The sequence below is a fragment of the Lycium ferocissimum genome, chromosome 5 (assembly GCF_029784015.1).
Source record: "Lycium ferocissimum isolate CSIRO_LF1 chromosome 5, AGI_CSIRO_Lferr_CH_V1, whole genome shotgun sequence".
In the NCBI taxonomy this organism is placed as follows: Eukaryota; Viridiplantae; Streptophyta; class Magnoliopsida; order Solanales; family Solanaceae; genus Lycium; species Lycium ferocissimum.
Window position 1 is genome coordinate 56,002,547 of NC_081346.1, and position 17,813 is coordinate 56,020,359.

Consider the following 17,813-nt stretch of genomic DNA (forward strand, 5'->3'; position numbering starts at 1 on the left):
AGAATACTACTAAGATCACAACACTACTTGACTACCTATTATTCTTCTACCCTAATTCTCGATATTACTCTTTTTATCCATTTTCTATGAAAATAGGATTACTGTTTGGGGAGTTAAATAGTTTTTTTTTTTTACAATCATTCTTTTAAAAAAAAAATTATTTTAAATCATTAACTATGTTGACTTATAACATTTTGTTTTATAATTTTCAAATATGTGACTTTTATTTTAAAAAGTTTTAAAAATTTATACTCGAATTCGTAGTTAAGGTAAAATATATTTGACCCTCATACACTAAAATGTTTCATATGAAGGATAGGGGGAGTACTATTTTATCATATAGTGATATTGACGTGTAATAGTTAGTTACTTATTATTTTTCTACTGTTTACCATGTGATGTCTCGAAAAGATACTTTCTGCCATTCAATCAATTTTACTACAGACGGTTACTTATATTGAACTATAGCAAATCACTGAGTCCGCGACTTAAGTAGCACAAAAAATAAAAAGTTGAACCAAACTAGTGCAAAAAAAAAAAAAAATTCCATTAGTAGTATTCACGCACGAATTTCGTGCGTGAAAGGACCAAAGTGCAAAATTTCACTTTGGCCCTTTCACGCACGAAATTCGTGCGTGAATGTGCTGAACTGTTTTTTTTTTTTTTTTGCGTTACCTTTCCAAACACGTTTTTTTCCATACTTTGGGCAAAGATTAGTCATATTTCAAAATTCTAAAATATCAATATTTTATATAAAACTTAATATCTTTTTTTGCGTACAATAATGTCGGCTCATTACATCAAGTCCACCTAAACGTTTGGATCGTCGTTTTAGGGGTTCTAAAGTGCCCCGAAGCAAGTTTTGAAACTTGTAATATTTATAGGGTTTTGATTTAAGTGTTTTAATAATAATTCATCCAATACGAGAGGTTTATACTAATTAAAAAATAATTCATTCCATTTAATTACAATACTAATTCAAAGCAATACAATAATAAATTACAATTACAATAACAATACAATCTTCAAGTTCTAGAGGCTCTATTACTTCGAGACGTGCTTGTACTACCACGGCCTTGTTGCCCACACGAACGCTTGTCATGGCCATATTGCTTACATATAGAGCACTTGCGAGAGTAAGTTCTTTCACTAACATCCATTTGATTGGGTCTACGACTCCGTGAGTTAATGCCCAATTTTCTAATGTAATCCTTGTTAGCAACCATCGAAAACGGCTCGTTTGGCCAATAAGCTTCATTACCAAGTGGGTGGAATTGGCCGGAATATGCTCTAAGGTAACTTTGGACCTTGTATTCCCCCGCCACATAATTTGTTACCGTTTTTCTCATTCTCTCGAAGCACTTGACAAAGATGAGAACACGGCATGTGGTACGTTTGCCACTTACCACAAGTGCATATTCTTGTTGCCTCATAAACGGTATGCACGTTTCCACCCTTACCGTTATAATAACCCGTCCTAACTTCATACACATGTTGAATTGGGTCATACTCGGTCATTTGGTGACGCTCACATTTTTGTCTATAATGCTCCATAGTTTTGAAGGGCTTTGGCATCCATGTCCCGCCGTCGGCTAATATCGCTCTGGCCTGCCTTGTCCTAACAACAAATCGCTCCACCACTTGCTTGAAAGTCATTCTCACCATTGCGGTGACAGGTAGTCCTCGAGCAGATTTCAGCAATCCATTGAAAGACTCTGAGCTGTTTGTTGTGAGCATGCCCCATCTTTTTTCTCCATCAGCATGAAGCGTCCATTTTTTAACATTGAGCTTCATCAACCAAACGTATGCGGGTTTACTCACTGACCTGATCAGATCCATTTTTGCAGCCCATTTTCGTTGTTGATGCTCCATCGCAGCCCCCCACATCAATTTGTTTAGAGTGCCATTGTGAAACGTTGATTGCAAATTCGCCTTCAAGTGCCTTAAACAATATCGATGGTAAACAAAGGGAGGCTGCCACCCCGGTAAATTATCCATATTGTGCAATATGCCTTTATGACGATCGACATAGCACGCATATGCCGGTACGATCCTTAATAACATGAGTTTTCAAATGGGTCAAAAAGATCCCCCATGTGTCGTTGCTCTCGTTAGCGGCAATTGCGAAAGCAAGAGGAAATATTGACCCATTGGCATCCATTCCTATTGCAATTAGGAGCTTGATGTCGTAGGCACCATATACATGCGTACCATCTATGGATATCACTGGTCGGCAGTGAGCAAAACCATCAATGCATGGTTTGAATGTCCAAAATACGAAGTTGAAGATTTTACCCTCTATAAGTCGCCACTCTACAACAGTACCAGGATTAAAATGTTGTAGAGCTGCCATATACCTTGGCAGCGATCGAAAAGAAGTATGCCAATTTCCAAAGACCATCTCAAAAGCGCGTCTACGCCCGAGAAATCCCTTTTTGTTGCTTATAGTTTTACTATATACGGCTTGAACGTTTCGAATACAATCTTTAATGGGGAACCTGCACAAGTTTAAACAAACAACATTTAGTAATAATCTTTCAATTGATATAAGACATATAATGTACTAGGTAGGATAAGTTACCTTGGCGTTTCGGCAATGTCTTTAAGTAACACTTGAGCAATCATGTTTGTATCTAAATTATAATGATCTCGCTCGATTTTCTTCCATATCACAAGTGTGTCTTTCGCGAAATTTTGTGATAGCCCACATACCATCAAGTGCTTAACAATTCCCCGAAGCAACCACTCACAAAGCCTTGATACCGTCGTCTACAAATTAGCCTCCATATCTTTGAGGTTGACCGATCAACCTTAAACTCTCTCATGTCCTTAAAACAATAAATTTTGACAGCCCGTTGCAAAGCTTTTTTGGATGCGAACAACATTCCCTTTGCAAGGTAGCATCGATCTTTGTTGAGATCCTTAGGTTCAATCCAGGTTTTTAAGCGACTATCATAATCTTCTCTTGTGAAGACAAATGCATCATCACGACCCGGCAGGCTATCAAGATAAGGGATATTGTTAGAATGCCACTGAATTGGGCTTTCAGAAGTTGGGTTTTCAGCCATCGGTGGTGGTACGTGGTGGTGCATTGGTTGTTGTTGGTTTTGGCTTTGAGGAATATTGTTGGTCATACCAACTTGAACATCATCATCGTCTTCATCATCGGTTACCTCTGCATTATTAGGTATTTCATCGTCATCACTTGATGATGACTCATAATAATTAGGAAAATCTTCATTATTAAGTGCATTCATCCTCCTACATGAAAAGTAACATATTTTAAATACCAACATCATACATATATATAGATAATTTAATATCAAGGTGATGAACTTACCGTTGTTCATAAGCACCTGCCATGGTGTGGAGAATGATCAACTCCACCGAACCGAGAGGATTGACCAACATCCATATTTGGTACCACCGGTGAGTTTTGAGAATAGTTCCTATAAAGATTTGAAAACCGGTTATTTACCAATTCATACAACAAACACATGCTACTACATATAATAATAATATAACAAAACCATATTTACCAATTTTCATTGTGAGCTTGATTAAATTGTTGGCTTAGATTTTCCATGCACTTGACCACTCAAAATGTCTCCATAAGAACTAAAGTCCCCATAAGTGTTACCATGAATAGGCCGGACTTGAGGGACTTGTTCCCGAGGTATCTTTTCAACATACATCTCAAGAACATTAATGAATACTAAATCACGATATTCTTCCGGCGATCCCAAATAATCACTCAAAGATTCATCATCGTTGATATTGTGCATGCCATAACGCACTACACCGTTTGATATTGTTTGTGGATATCCGCAGCTTATCGAGATTCCAAACTCGGTGGGTGTAGTTTTCATTCTTTCGTGCAAGTAACCGACTAGTGTTTCATAACTTAAAGTTGTTGGAAATTTAACATGGGCTTTTGGTTTGACACTATAACGAATGGAGTAATTGTCCTCGACGATATCTCCATCCCAAAATAGTGAAACCTTAACACGCGAAGCATTTTGAGACATTTTTTGAATGAAGTTTGATTTTTTTTTTTATGACTTGTAAGACTTAGGCCTATGCAATTGATGAGTTTTTCACTCGTCAAGCCTTCAAGTTAAATAAATTCGAAATTGTCATGGGTTGTCAACTCAATGCTTATAGTGCGCATTAAATACAATACGCGCAAATAATGCAAAGAACGTATTGTCAAATCAAGCCTTTATGTGTCATAGATTCCCGAAATTGTCATGCGTGGTGTGTTGTCAAATCAATACTTATAGTGCGCATTAAATTGGTGCGCAATACAAAACGGTCAAAAAATACAAAGAACGTATTGTCAAATCAAGCCTTTATGTGTCATAGATTCCCGAAATTGTCATGCGTGGTGTGTTGTCAAATCAATACTTATAGTGCGCATTAAATTGCAATGCAAAAATACAAAACGTATTGCAAATAATAGACGAAATTGTCATGCGTGGTGAAGGTTGTCATGTTGTACTTATCCATTCACGCACAAAATTTTGTGCGTGAAAGTGCAAAAATCGTATTATACACTTTCACGCACAAAATCTGTGCGTGAAAGTGGAACAACTTCAACCTAAACCCTAAAATCTGTGCGTGAAAGTGGGAAAAAAAATTTACACTTTCACGCTAACAATTTGCGCGTGAAAAAAACATTTTCACGCACAAATTGCCACTTTCGCGCACAAAGTGGTTAAGGTTATTTTTTTCCACTTTCACGCACAAATTTCCGTGCGTGAAAGTTCAAAAACTTCCACCCAAACCCCGAAATCGTGCGTGAAAGTGGAACAAACATATTTAACCCTTTACTTACGTAATTTGTTCGTGAAAGTGAAAAAATATGCAAAAAATTTATGATAAATTTAAAGACTAAATATGCAAAAAATATATATTATTTACGATAAATTTTACAACACTAATGTATATACACTATCGAGGATGGGTCCCACATGTAGTATGCCTGAGACTATCCCTAGGCCTAAGGCTCATACCATCCCCACCGGGCTCGTCATCGTCTCCATCGCCCTTTTTCCTCCTAATAACCGGGCGCTCCAACTCATGATCATCATCTCTTCGCCTGACCCGTGATCCCTTAACTAGAACGTGCTTCTTCCGGGATCCGATCCCGCCGGCACACTCGAACCTCAGCCGAGTTAGGTCCGGTGTCTCGACCTCTACCTCGTCGGGAGTCGCCACCTCGTGCGCCGAAGGATGAACCCGAAAAGTATATAATAATTAGTACCATTCATTATTTATATTGAATACATTAACGTTATTTATTTAATAGAACTCGTGTGTCAACGGCGCCCGAGTAGGCTCCCCGAGATGGGTCCGTAGGCTCCCGAGATGGGCGGGGTGGTGAATACGAGGTAGTCTCCGGACGGGTCGCTCCCGTGGACCCACAAATAGAACAATGAACCCGAAATAATATATAAATAATTTAGATTTGATTTATTGTAAAATGAACCTTAAATAAACAAATAATTAATAAATTACTTTACTTTGTTGTAAAAGTCAAACCGTGTGTCGACGGCCTCCCGAGATGCCGGTGAGAGGCTCCCCGAGCGGCCCCCGCAGCAGTGATGCGATGGTGCCATATCAAACACGAAGTCCTCGAACATGGTGTCGTCGAACCGCAAATGTAGGCCACCCCGTAGATCACGAACCGGCCGCTCACCCCGTGGATCACGAACCGGTGGATGTGAAAGTGAAGGCCGGGCACATAACCCGAAAAAGGTCCGGCGTATATGAGGTGTTCGTGAAGTCGACGGCCGGGAACGAGAAGTCGATGGGATATCCGTAGTCGATGGAGCCTCATCACCTCTCGCCACCCCTACCACCGCGACGGCCACCGCCCTCGGCGACCACGGCCACCCGTCGCCCCGGGGGCACCGGAACACGCTCATGGAGACGCTCAAAGTCACGTGCCGCCCGTCTCATACCCGGGGCCCTCGGCAAGCTCAATCATCCGTGCCGCATACTCCGCCGTCTCGGGGGACTCCGTACGGCAAAGTGCTCTCATAGCGCATCGTCCGAACGGTCCGTACCGCATATGTTTGCAAATATTAACAATTTAATAAATTTGTAAAGTAGTACATAAGACGATGGTTTAAGTTTAAGACTAATAAAACTTACCGCCTCGTACGCTCCCGCGAGAGCTACATATCCCAAGCCATCCGGACGACGCCAGAGGGGTTGCCAACAATGACGCGAGTGATCCGCATGTACCACTCCATGTACACACATGGACGGGAGTGTCATGTCCGACCACCGCTAGGCTCGCCATCCTCACATCCCAACTACGGACCCGCTCGCCGCATATGGAGTCGCCACGCATCATCGACGCCCGCACGCTCGTCCCTCGTATAGTGGTCATGCTCCCAAACCGTAGCCGCGGTATATTCTGTACATACCCAACCGCCGTAACACGCGATCGGGCGCGTGATACTCAACGATATCCATATGTATCAATGGACACCGCGACATCCACATGTGCTGACCAGCCCTACAAAACGCCGGCAGCTCATCCAAAATATGATCATACGGCGTCCATATAAAAGCCTGTAAAAAGAATTGAACTAGTTAACAACATAAGACTAAAATAGTAGTTATGTGGTCTAGCGTGTGAATCCAAAATATGAACATACCGTCTGCGCCGTCATGCGGTCTAGCTGATCCCTAAACGGGAGAAGGCTGTGGTGCGTCTCCACACGTCGGCGACCATCTCCGCGCGTATGGCATCGGGACAGTAAGATAGTCAACGGGAGGGTCACCGGTATGGGCTGAAAAGGTCTCAACCTAGTCCACACCCATATCTGATATAGTCAATTAAAAAAAAATTATCAGTCGTCGTTTTAAAAAAATATATTTTGTGTATAATTACACGCACTTAAATATATAACCTGAAGGAGCGAGCAAAATGCAGGGACCTCTACCCTCGTGCCCATAGAACATCGGTTAATCCTCGATACATGTAGCCCAAGACAAAGAAATAGCCGCCCCAACTATAACATCCTATCTCGGCGAGATCGTCGATATACCGAAGATACCTCAAGCTCATATGCGAACCCGAAGTGTTCCGGGAATAGGATGGCCCCGAATATGATGAGTAGGTATAGACGCGCACGTCGATCAACATCGCCCGAGGCGTGTCCTCTCCAATCGGACGCCGCATGTCCGCGAGGCGCAAGTGAGCATAAAGGGCCGACAACAAAAGCCGACTGCCGGAAATATGACCATCCGTAGCAAGCGCGAAACCGGTGAGCCTAATCAACTCATCCCTTAAGAAGGCGGCAAAGACAAGAGGCTCCTCAATATACAACGGGCGTCCATCAACCCGTAGCCCATAAATGACCTCCACATCCCGAAGGGTAACGGTAGCCTCACCGGTGCGGAGATGAAATGTGTGCGTCTCCGGTCGCCACCTCTCAATCAATGCCGTCACTAGCGACCTATCGTGCCGTACCCGACCAACTTCGACGCACCGGTAGATACCGCCCGACGTAGTATATCCAGGACACGAGGATGTGGGGGGCGAGCAACTAAGATCTCCCATGCTGAGTCCCCTAACCGGCACGGACCGAGACTCGGGCCGTGGTCGGATGTCCATATATGTTGCGACCTATGCTCGGGGCCGAAGATACAAGAACTCTCGGTCGAAGGGCCCCGGATCAAGAGGGTGGTGATCCATCTATTTTACGCATTTTAAATAAATCATTAACAAGTAGTATTAGTATTAGTATTAGTTATGTAATCTTTTATCGAAAATTTTATTAAAGATTGTGGTGACCTTTTATCCGTTTTACGTATTTTAAATAAATCATTAACAAGTAATATTAGTTACGTAATCTTTTATAGAAAATTATATTAAGGGTTTTCAATCCTAAGCTACGGGTTATGAATCCTAAACTAAGGGTTTTCATTCCTAAAATATAAAGATGAGTTAAATAATTAACAATTAGTTAGGATACAATTAGTATAAATAATTAATAAATAAACAAATAACTAACAAATCAAATAATTAACAAGTTATTATCATATATTTAATAAATAAACAATTAAGTAACTAATCAAAAAATTAATAAATTATTATCGTATATTTAACAAATAAACAATTAATTAACTAATGAAACAATTAAGAAATTATTAACAAATAAACAATTGGCTTAGCAAAAACAAAATAAATAATTAGCGCCTAACAATTGAAATAGCTAGTCTAACAATTAATAAATACTTAAGTCGCTAATCCAATAATTAACAAATACTAAATAAACAAGCAATAAATAATTAACTAATTAACAATAGATAAACAAATTTAAAAAAAAAAAATGAAAAAATGGGCAGTCCCAACAAGTAAAACGGACGCCCTAAAAACGCAAAAAAAAAAAAAAAAAAAAGCAAAACGAGTAATCCACCAGCTTATACAATGACCATGCTTAGGTAATAATATATTTAACAATGTAATAGAAAATTCGTAGTAAAATACCTAGATTGAAGTTTTTTTTTTGAGTTTTTGAAATGAGTTCTACGCCGCTCTATTCTGAAATCCAACCTTAGAAACTTGTTCCTACACTTTAATATACCAAGAATATTGATTTTCGGGTTGAAAAACAACACGAAATTATAGTTTTAAAGGGGTGGGACCACCGAAAAATGGGGTTAATGGCGGGTGGGGGAGGGAGATGTCGCGATCTGGTGGGGAAGATGGGTGATTTATGGTTCCTCATTCACGCACGAATTTCGTGCGTGAAAGGGCCAAAGTGAAATTTTGCACTTTGGTCCTTTCACGCACGAAATTCGTGCGTGAATACTATTAATGGAATTTTTTTTTTTTTTTTGCACTAGTTTGGTTCAACTTTTTATTTTTTGTGCTACTTAAGTCGCGGACTCCAAATCACTAGTAATAATATTCTTCTCTTCTAGGGTGGATTTAATATGCATATTGATGGGTGCAAATTGTTTTACTCCACATAACAAGATTACTTAAAGCCAGTGCAAATAATTATTTATCTCTAATAAATGCAGATTCTTAACTTGATCAAAACAAAGAAAGTAATAATCAGTTAATATAATAGTTACATTATGTATAGTTGCCATCCATATCAGTGGGTGAGAATTTGATGGCCAAGGTGGTACCGACACCGCTGGTGGGAAAAATGGTACTAATATATGGATTAGATAATATAGTTAATTGGATATAAATTAAATTTTAACACCTTTAAAATAATTGAGATAGATGATTGAGGTAAAGGGTGTTCAATTTTACCTAAAATCACGGCTTAAAGCTTGCGTCAAACGCTGATCATCTTCTTTCTTTAAAAGAAAACATATAAATAATGTCTGAAGCTACTTGGTTGATTTGTATTTGCACTTATTTTCTTCCATGTTCCGACTAAACTTATTTGTATTTGAGTTATGATTTGCATTTGGTTTATTCCTATGTTGGTTTGGAGTTACGTTAACTTTCATTTGTTGAAATCTTCTTTCTCTTCTTCTTTCCTCGCTATTTTAGAAGAAGACGTATTGTTAAAAAGAAGTCAACGAGATCTAATAGCAAGTTAGCAACCACTTATTTTGTTCTCTTTTCTTTTTTAATTATCGAACATTTTAATTATCCAACTTTATTTTTTTTTTTTCCAAAGAATATTAATTAGTCGTTATCTCTCGTTTTGTAACATTCTCGGATTGCCCCTTGTTGTTCTCCACTTGTGGGATTATTATGTACACTGGGTATGTTGTTGTTGTCATTTGAAACTGTGATCCCCGTAAGATTTTTCTAGCAATGAAATTTATCAAGAATAACTTGCGAAATCAAATGGACCATAAATTTTCCAAGCGAGTGTAATGATGATGTTAAAAAAAAAATTGTTGCACTCATTCATCGGAAAAAAAATTATATACTCGTCAATATTTGAACAACCTTACTAAAATTTGGCCCTGAGAAATTCCAAACTGATCCATATCATAAGAAATAAAAAAAAAAAAAAAAAGGATCAAAGGAAATAAAGGGATAAAAAAAAGGAAAAGAACCCAATCATTAAAGAATCCGTTTCCTTTCCGCGTCCAATAATTAATGCTTAACCTAAAGGAAAACAGAAACAAAAAGGAAAAGCAAAATAAAGACGTATGCAGCTTGAATATGAGTTGGCAATTTGGCATAGCATATGCACAAAACTGTAATTTACCGGAGCCCACTTCTAAACCGTGTACTAGTGTAGTCAAAGCCAAACCCCTTCACCGTTAATTTGGGGTTATTTGCACTTTTGGCTCTATTTTGTGCTGATCTTTAATTTTTATCCTTCAATACAAATAATTTTTTTGTGGGGTCATAAGTTTATATTCTTATATCATAATATTCCACAAATTATCTTTCTCGCGTTCTTAAACAGCTTCTGTCCTGCTAGGTAGAAATTCAATTTTGAAGGACAAGATTAAGGACCAGCCAATTTGAAGGGAAAACTGTGCAATTTCTTCTGGATCATTTGCACTTTTGTCCCTTTCTTGTGCTGGTATTTAATATTTGCCTCTCAAGACAAATGACTTTTTCATGAGACATAAATTTATATTTTTGAATCATAATATTTCACAAGTTATGTCTCACACACTTACAGCCTGTTTGGATGGACTTATGGCTTATAAGCTAAAAGTAAATCCTAACTTTTGACTTATTTTTACTATTCATCTTAATAACAAGTCTTAAGAGTAATTTTTTTATTTTACCCAAATACTACAAGACTACTTAAACACTATTTTGACTTAAAAATTGTCAATCCAAACAGGCTCATAAAAAGCTTTTTTTTTTTTTTTGGTAACTTGCTGTTAAAAAACTTACTAGGCATAAAATTCAATTTTGAGGAAAGGCAAACCGTGCAATTTCTTCTAGTCAAACCAAAACCCCTTGAAATTAAAAAGAAAAAAAAGAAAAAGAAAAAAGAAACCAATTGCATTTCGCCGTTTAATTTACCCAAAACCAGTCTGCCACGCTAATCTGCGGGTCCCACCCGACCCATCGTCTTTACACGCTTTTTCTTATCTCTCTTTTTCTTCATTCTTTTTATCTCTCTTTTTCTTCATTCTTTTCTCTCTCTTTTAATTATAGTTTTCTTCCCTTTGCTCTCTCTGCAAATTCCAAATAACCAAATTTTTCAACAACTGGGTTTCATATTTCCTTTCAAATTTCTATAATCCCAGGTAAAAGAAAAACTCAATTTTGGTTTGGGATTGCATGAAGATATATACAAAAGAGTGAATTGAAATTTCGCCTGTCAAAAAAAAAAAATGTTGGGTCCTTTTCTTGATTTTGCTCAATTTACCCTTTTACCCTTTTCAAACACCATGTCTCATCGTGTTCTCATCGGTGGTAATCATACCTCTGCTCGTTTTTGTTCCCGGTAATATAATCCTTTCTTTTTTGTTTTCCAATTTTAGCTTTCCCCTCATTAATTCTTTATTTCTCATTTTGGGTGCCTCCTTTTTCTTTATCCTAACCAAAATAAAATAAAATACATTGTTGATATTGATATTTGAGAAAGTAAAAGGTGTGATTTTAATGGATCATAGTACGGGAAAACCGGGATTTGTTAGGAATGTTTTGGTACGTTTGTGTATTTTTTGTGTTGTGATTGTTTGTTGTCGGTTTGCTTATGTTGTTACTCTCAAAGGTGAAACATGTGACCTCGGCGATTTTTGTTTCTTCGCTTTGCCGGAAAATTTAAACGTTATTTCCGGCGTCGGCCAGCTGGCTGAGTCTATATCAGCCAGCATGACGGAGGATGCCGGAAATAACGCTCCGGCGAAGCCCAAAAAAAGTGGGCCCATACCGGAATTATGGGCCCACAAAGATTTCCAAAAATTGGCCCAATTTTATTCATCAGTGTTTCAAGATCTTGTTTCTGAAGGGTTTTTAAACCCGAATTCGAAGACCCTTTGTGTTGAAACACAAAAGGGTGCTGATGTTTTTGCTTTAAGGGAAATTGGGATTGAAGATTCTGTTGGGATTTATAAGAAAGGTTTAAAGCCTTTGGTTATTACAAGTAAAGGTGGTAAATATCCGTTTGATGATGAGACTTTTGATTTCGTGTTTTCGGGTAATGGAATGATCGATAAGTCATTGAAACCGGGGGATTTTGCTTCGGAGATATGTAGGACATTGAAACCCGAAGGGTTTTTGGTGGTTCATACAGGTTCTAAAGATACGTATAGTTTCAATTCATTCCTTCATTTGTTTAATTGTTGTACATTGGTTAAGACTAGGAATATCGATGATTCAAGTATGAGTGATTCAAGTGTGAGTAGCATACGTGAGATTGTTATGAAAAAGGTCGCTGGAGACGTATATAATGTTGATGAAGTGAGGGGTGATTCGAAGAACAAATGTAATGTTCCGGATTATAAAATGAAGCTGATAAGAAATGCTGAGCCTTTGATTAAAGAGGAACCGAAAAAACCATGGATTACACTAAAGAAGAACGCACAGAGTATACAGTATTTGCCATCGATGGCGGATATCAGTTTTAAGCAGAGGTATGTGTATGTTGATGTTGGATCGAGGAGTTATGGTTCGAGCATTGTGAGTTGGTTTAAGAAACAGTATCCGAAGCAAAACAAGACGTTTGAGATATACGCGGTTGAGGCTGACAAGACGTTCCACGGGCAGTATAAGGAGAAGAAAGGGGTTACTTTGTTGCCGTATGCAGCTTGGGTGAGGAACGAGACATTGTCGTTTGAGATTAATCAAGATCCTGGTCATAAAGATGTTCCGAAAGGGAGAGGAATGGGAAGAATTCAACCTGTTGAATCGTCTGGTGAGGCTGCGAGTGAGGTGGATTTGATACAAGGTTTTGACTTTGCAGAATGGTTGAAAAGTGCGGTATCGGAGAAGGATTATGTGGTAATGAAGATGGATGTTGAAGGAACTGAATTTGAGCTGATTCCAAGATTGATTGAAACTGGGGCAATTTGTTTGATTGATGAAGTGTTTCTTGAATGCCATTATAATAGGTGGCAGAAATGTTGCCCTGGTGAGAGATCATCCAAGTATCAGAATACATATGGACAGTGTTTGGATCTCTTTACTTCTCTAAGAGAAAGTGGAGTTCTTGTTCATCAATGGTGGTGATGTGATCATCAAATCAATAATCCAGTGTAGTTTTTTCACTAGCTTTAGTGTTTTACTTAATTCTTCTCTTTGTAGTTCTCTCACTCAACAGGGGAAAAATTCTCTCTTTTACTTCCAATTTTTTCATCTGTATTTACTGTTTGTCTCATATTAAAGACTCACGTTCAATTTGGTTAATCATTTGCTTCTCCAAGGTCATTTTGAGCTAAAAACTATGGTTTAGAATCATGGTAACTAAAATAAAACACTAATCAGTTATACTTGAAGTGTTCATTGATGATATTTCTTTCCTCTTTCAATTCAAACAAGTTGGGATTGGGATAAATTCTAACGGATGTGGAGTTAAATTCTAATGGATGTTCATGTTAGATTGATCATATTCCAACATAGTACTACAACACAATTACTTTTTAAGAACAGAAGGAACCATATATCTAATCAAGTTGTATATGTAGCTTTCTCGAGAAAATGGTATGCTTAAATTTAGATATTTCAAAGGAACATAACAAAATTTCTTCCAGTGATCTCTTTGTTTTGTAAAAATATTAAAGAGTTGAGATGATCTTGGTAACCAAAGAAAAAAAGCACTAATCAGTTATACTTGAAGTGAAGCTCATGATGATATTGCATTCCTCTATTTAGTTCAAAGTAGTTGGGATTGCGATAAATTCTTATGGATGTGGAGTTAGTATTTGTGTGTAAGACTTTCTCTTCTCTACTCGATGCTCTTCTGCGTTGTCTTTTTCGATTCTAGGATACTCGTATATGAAGGAAGTATCTAGGACCTCAATTATTACTATTATAACTTGAAGTATGCGATACTAATTAATCTGAGCTGTAGAAATAAACTTTGAGAAACAGGGCACGTAGTCCGAGGCTTGGACACTTGTTTGAAGAAAAGAAACTTTGCTTGCTTACCTCAATTACGTAAACTGATGGTCTTCTGCTTCCAGATTAGTTAATTTACAATAGACAAAGGAAAAGGGAAAAGGACCGGTCAGCTAATTGTATAGTTAATGTAAGCGAGATCCGAATAAAATTCATTTAGAAATTTAATTAGAAATAAATTGTCAATCAGCATCATGCTATAGGCAAAGAGCGGATAAGGAGGCAAGGCCCTCATCTTCCTCATATCTTGCTCATCCGACGTAGCATGAATCATCGAATATGCACTAAAAAAAAGTAATGTTTTAAAAAATTCGTGATTTATTAGTGAATCGGTGACATCGATAAAAGTTAGAAATTTGATTCTCCTTCCTCACTTTTTTGGATTCACTATTATTTTGGTCATTTTTGTGTTGTACAAGTTTGCCCTTCGGAAATGGGCCATTTTCTCACGATAGTTTGGCTCCTTTTGAAAAAGTTGCTGCCTTTATGCCATCGAACTATAGAAATGGCTATTTATGCCAACTATGTTGGTTTATTTTTTGTATCATGAACTTGAATTAATAAAAAAAATGCAATATTTCATTAATACAATATCATAACTCTTCAATGGTTGTGAGTGGGTAAGGTGAATTTTTTATTAATTTGATATTTAAAATTTTCTCAATGTTTAATTGAGCATGTCCTCTAATTCGAGGCCACATGTCATATCTGGTATTATAAATCGGCATTAATAAAAAATGGCATGATGAGTCATTTATTTTGCGATGGCAATTCCAAAATATTGATGAGTGGCATAAATCCATTCGATGGCGTAAATGATATTTCTTCTTCATGGCTAAATAGAAGTTGCAAAGAATGGTTTCCATAATGAACCATTTCAATAGTTGGAATAAGATAATTCTTTCGTTTTGGATAATTCAATTAATATTGTTGTTAAATCTGTATTTTGATTGTCATACTAGAAAAATAAGCTTTCTAAGAATAACCTTGATAATCAAAGCGAGGAAGCAAGGTTAAACACAAAAATGGATCCAGAGTTTTAAGTTAATTAACGGGAAGTATATATTATTCTTAAAAGAATTTTAACGATATACGTAGTTCAATGGACTGAAGCAGATGCAACAAACCCCCCACCGTCATGTAAATATATCATTTGCCACAAGGGTTAAAGTTCCTTAACTTGTATAAAGTCAAACCCAATTTTCATTACTATGAATTTAGCAACCTACATCAACTACATCTATATATAGAGATGAAGGGAAACAGGGATAAAGCACGGGGAGAAAGTAAAACAATTAAAGGATACCAATTGAGGGCTGCATGGTGACTATGGGGAGTTGTATTTATCCCATGAGAATATGATCCGTCCAAATCAATCGGACTTGGAGGGGTGAGGCTGGGGATGGGAAGTGCACAAATTTCTGTTTTCAGGACACTATTTTCGAAAATATACGAATTTTGTAAAGTTAGCCAACTCAAAGTCAACTGCAGAATTGTTGGGTCTGAAGTTGAAATCACAAATTTTTTAGAGTTTTAAATGCAAGGCCTAACTTCAGACCTTTGAAATTTGGATACAACTCAAATTTAAACCTTGGAGGTTTGAATTTTAATTATGGCAGAACCTAACTTCAGACTCGACAGTCATAAAAAGAAGAGGAGAAATAAGGGGAGCTGAAGAGGGAAGAGGAAGCCAATGAAGACGAATAAGGGGAGGAGAAAGAAGCTGTAGCTGCATCCTGCATGAGTGGTGTGTGTGGAATGATATGTAGTCTATGATTAGTGTATGTTTGTATTGTATATCTTATGTCTCACTGGATATACTGTGATATACACACGACATACAAATACATGCAAACGATATACGAAATACATACAACGCCGCTGCATACAGTTTGGAAGCGACCATTTAATTTCATTACCAATTTGAATCTTTTGGAGTGAAGCAAATTGACTGTCCCTAATTTTGTGAGATTTGTTGGAGGTTATATATGTTTTTTATAAAACTATTGCTAGTTTTTTTAAAATATGATTCTAGCATTACATAAGGTAATTAGGATCCTAATTTTGTACCGCTTGGTAAAATGTGATGTACTCACTCCACACCATTTAATAAGAAAATGACCTTACAAAGTTTTTGTCCGATAATAAGTGTCGCGACAAAGAAAGATAAATTGACTAGATTTTCCAATTCAAAATACATCAAAATAAAGTAACATATAATTGATGATTGAAAAAATCACATAATAACTTGGTATTGTTAGATTCCCAATGTCAAAAGGTTTACTTCTTGTGCATGCTCTAATCAAGAGGTAAAAGTAAATTGTTTTTATTATATAGGGGCAATTTAGTAAAATTCACATTGCATTATTGGTTCTTAATATGCGTGTTTTTGGCTAAGGTGACATTTATTATGGAATGGAGGGAGTATTATTTAGCCTAAATAAACCCATCCATTTTAACCTACTCAGTTGTAGTCCAGCCTGCTCATTTGATTAAGGCCAATTGACTGCCATAATGCATAATGATGAGAGCTCTTTGTCTGACTGATTTTGCATGGCCTGCAAGTTTGATGATAAACAAAGAAATAATTTTTGTAAATCTGTTCTGATTTGCTTATAGGGAATCAGTCAAACCCCTTCATAACTGGAATCTCCTTGGAAATGATATAAGTGGAACCTTGATTCCATGGAATGATGACTTTCAACTCCCGAGCAGAGGCGGATCTAGGATTTAGAGGTGACGGGTGCCACAATTTTCTTCAATATGCATCTTGTTAGGAACGTGTATTTGGATCTCTTTTTAGTTTATTCGGGTCAACTTAATAGGCTTTTTTTTATTTGCAAATATGAAAATTACATCTCAAAAATTAAGAAACGAACATAATTAGCATCTTAAACAAGGAATCATACTCATTAGCACACATTAACAACAGAAGTAAAATCAACATTTTCACCAAGGGACTTGCATCTCTTATGTATATTAAGAAATAAATTTGCAAATAAAATAACATCTTCAATAAGGGAATTACACCAACCAAAATAAGAAAAATAATAGAAAAAATCTTCAATATATAGGTAAACACACCCCATAAGTAAATGTAGAATTAGATAAACTACAAGTTCTCAAAAATAAATCATAAATGTCATGTTTTTTCTAAGCAGTGCTTATGAAATTTCCATCACAAAAGTAGTAAACTGATTTAAATTGAATTTAACAATTATAGAATAGCATAAATTTTTATAATACATGCCCTTCGTCCATTTTTATTTGTCTATTATACTAAAAATATATGTCCACTTTTAAAATATATGTCCACTTTTACTTGTAAGTTATATAGTTTGAAAAACCAAGACATAATTTATCATTTTATACCTATTTTACCCTTATTATTAAGTACTCCAATTCATTTCTCATTTTATTTATTGCTTATTAAAAGTGTCTCAAGTCAAATATAGACAAGTAAACATGGGCGGAGGGAGTAATAAACAAAAGAAATTATAAACAAAAAAGTTGAATTTTGATCTCAATCCAAAATTCCCATTTAGATCCAGATTTTTTGATTTAAATACTCACAGATTTGAAATTAAGAGAAATGCTTAATTTAAGGGATTTTGAAGTTTCTAATTGTGTGTTCTCGCTAGAGATCACATATAAAATAATAGAAAAGAGGAAAGACAATATAAATAATAAAAAGATAAATAGAAAATTGGGAGAGCCAAAAAGAGAATTACTAGTACAAAGGAAGTAAAAAGCACAAAGAAAAATGGGAGTCGGAAAATGTTCG

At 36.8% G+C, this 17,813-nt stretch overlaps 1 protein-coding gene across 1 annotated transcript; it reads left to right on the forward strand.

Moving 5' to 3' along the window:
* The first annotated feature begins 11,103 nt into the window (after window positions 1–11,103).
* LOC132056915 (uncharacterized) lies at window positions 11,104–13,318 on the forward strand. The gene has a single exon (XM_059449321.1). It carries the CDS (start codon window positions 11,573–11,575, stop codon window positions 13,139–13,141), a length of 1,569 nt encoding a protein of 522 aa, XP_059305304.1. The 5' UTR covers window positions 11,104–11,572; the 3' UTR covers window positions 13,142–13,318.
* Window positions 13,319–17,813: the final 4,495 nt, after the last annotated feature.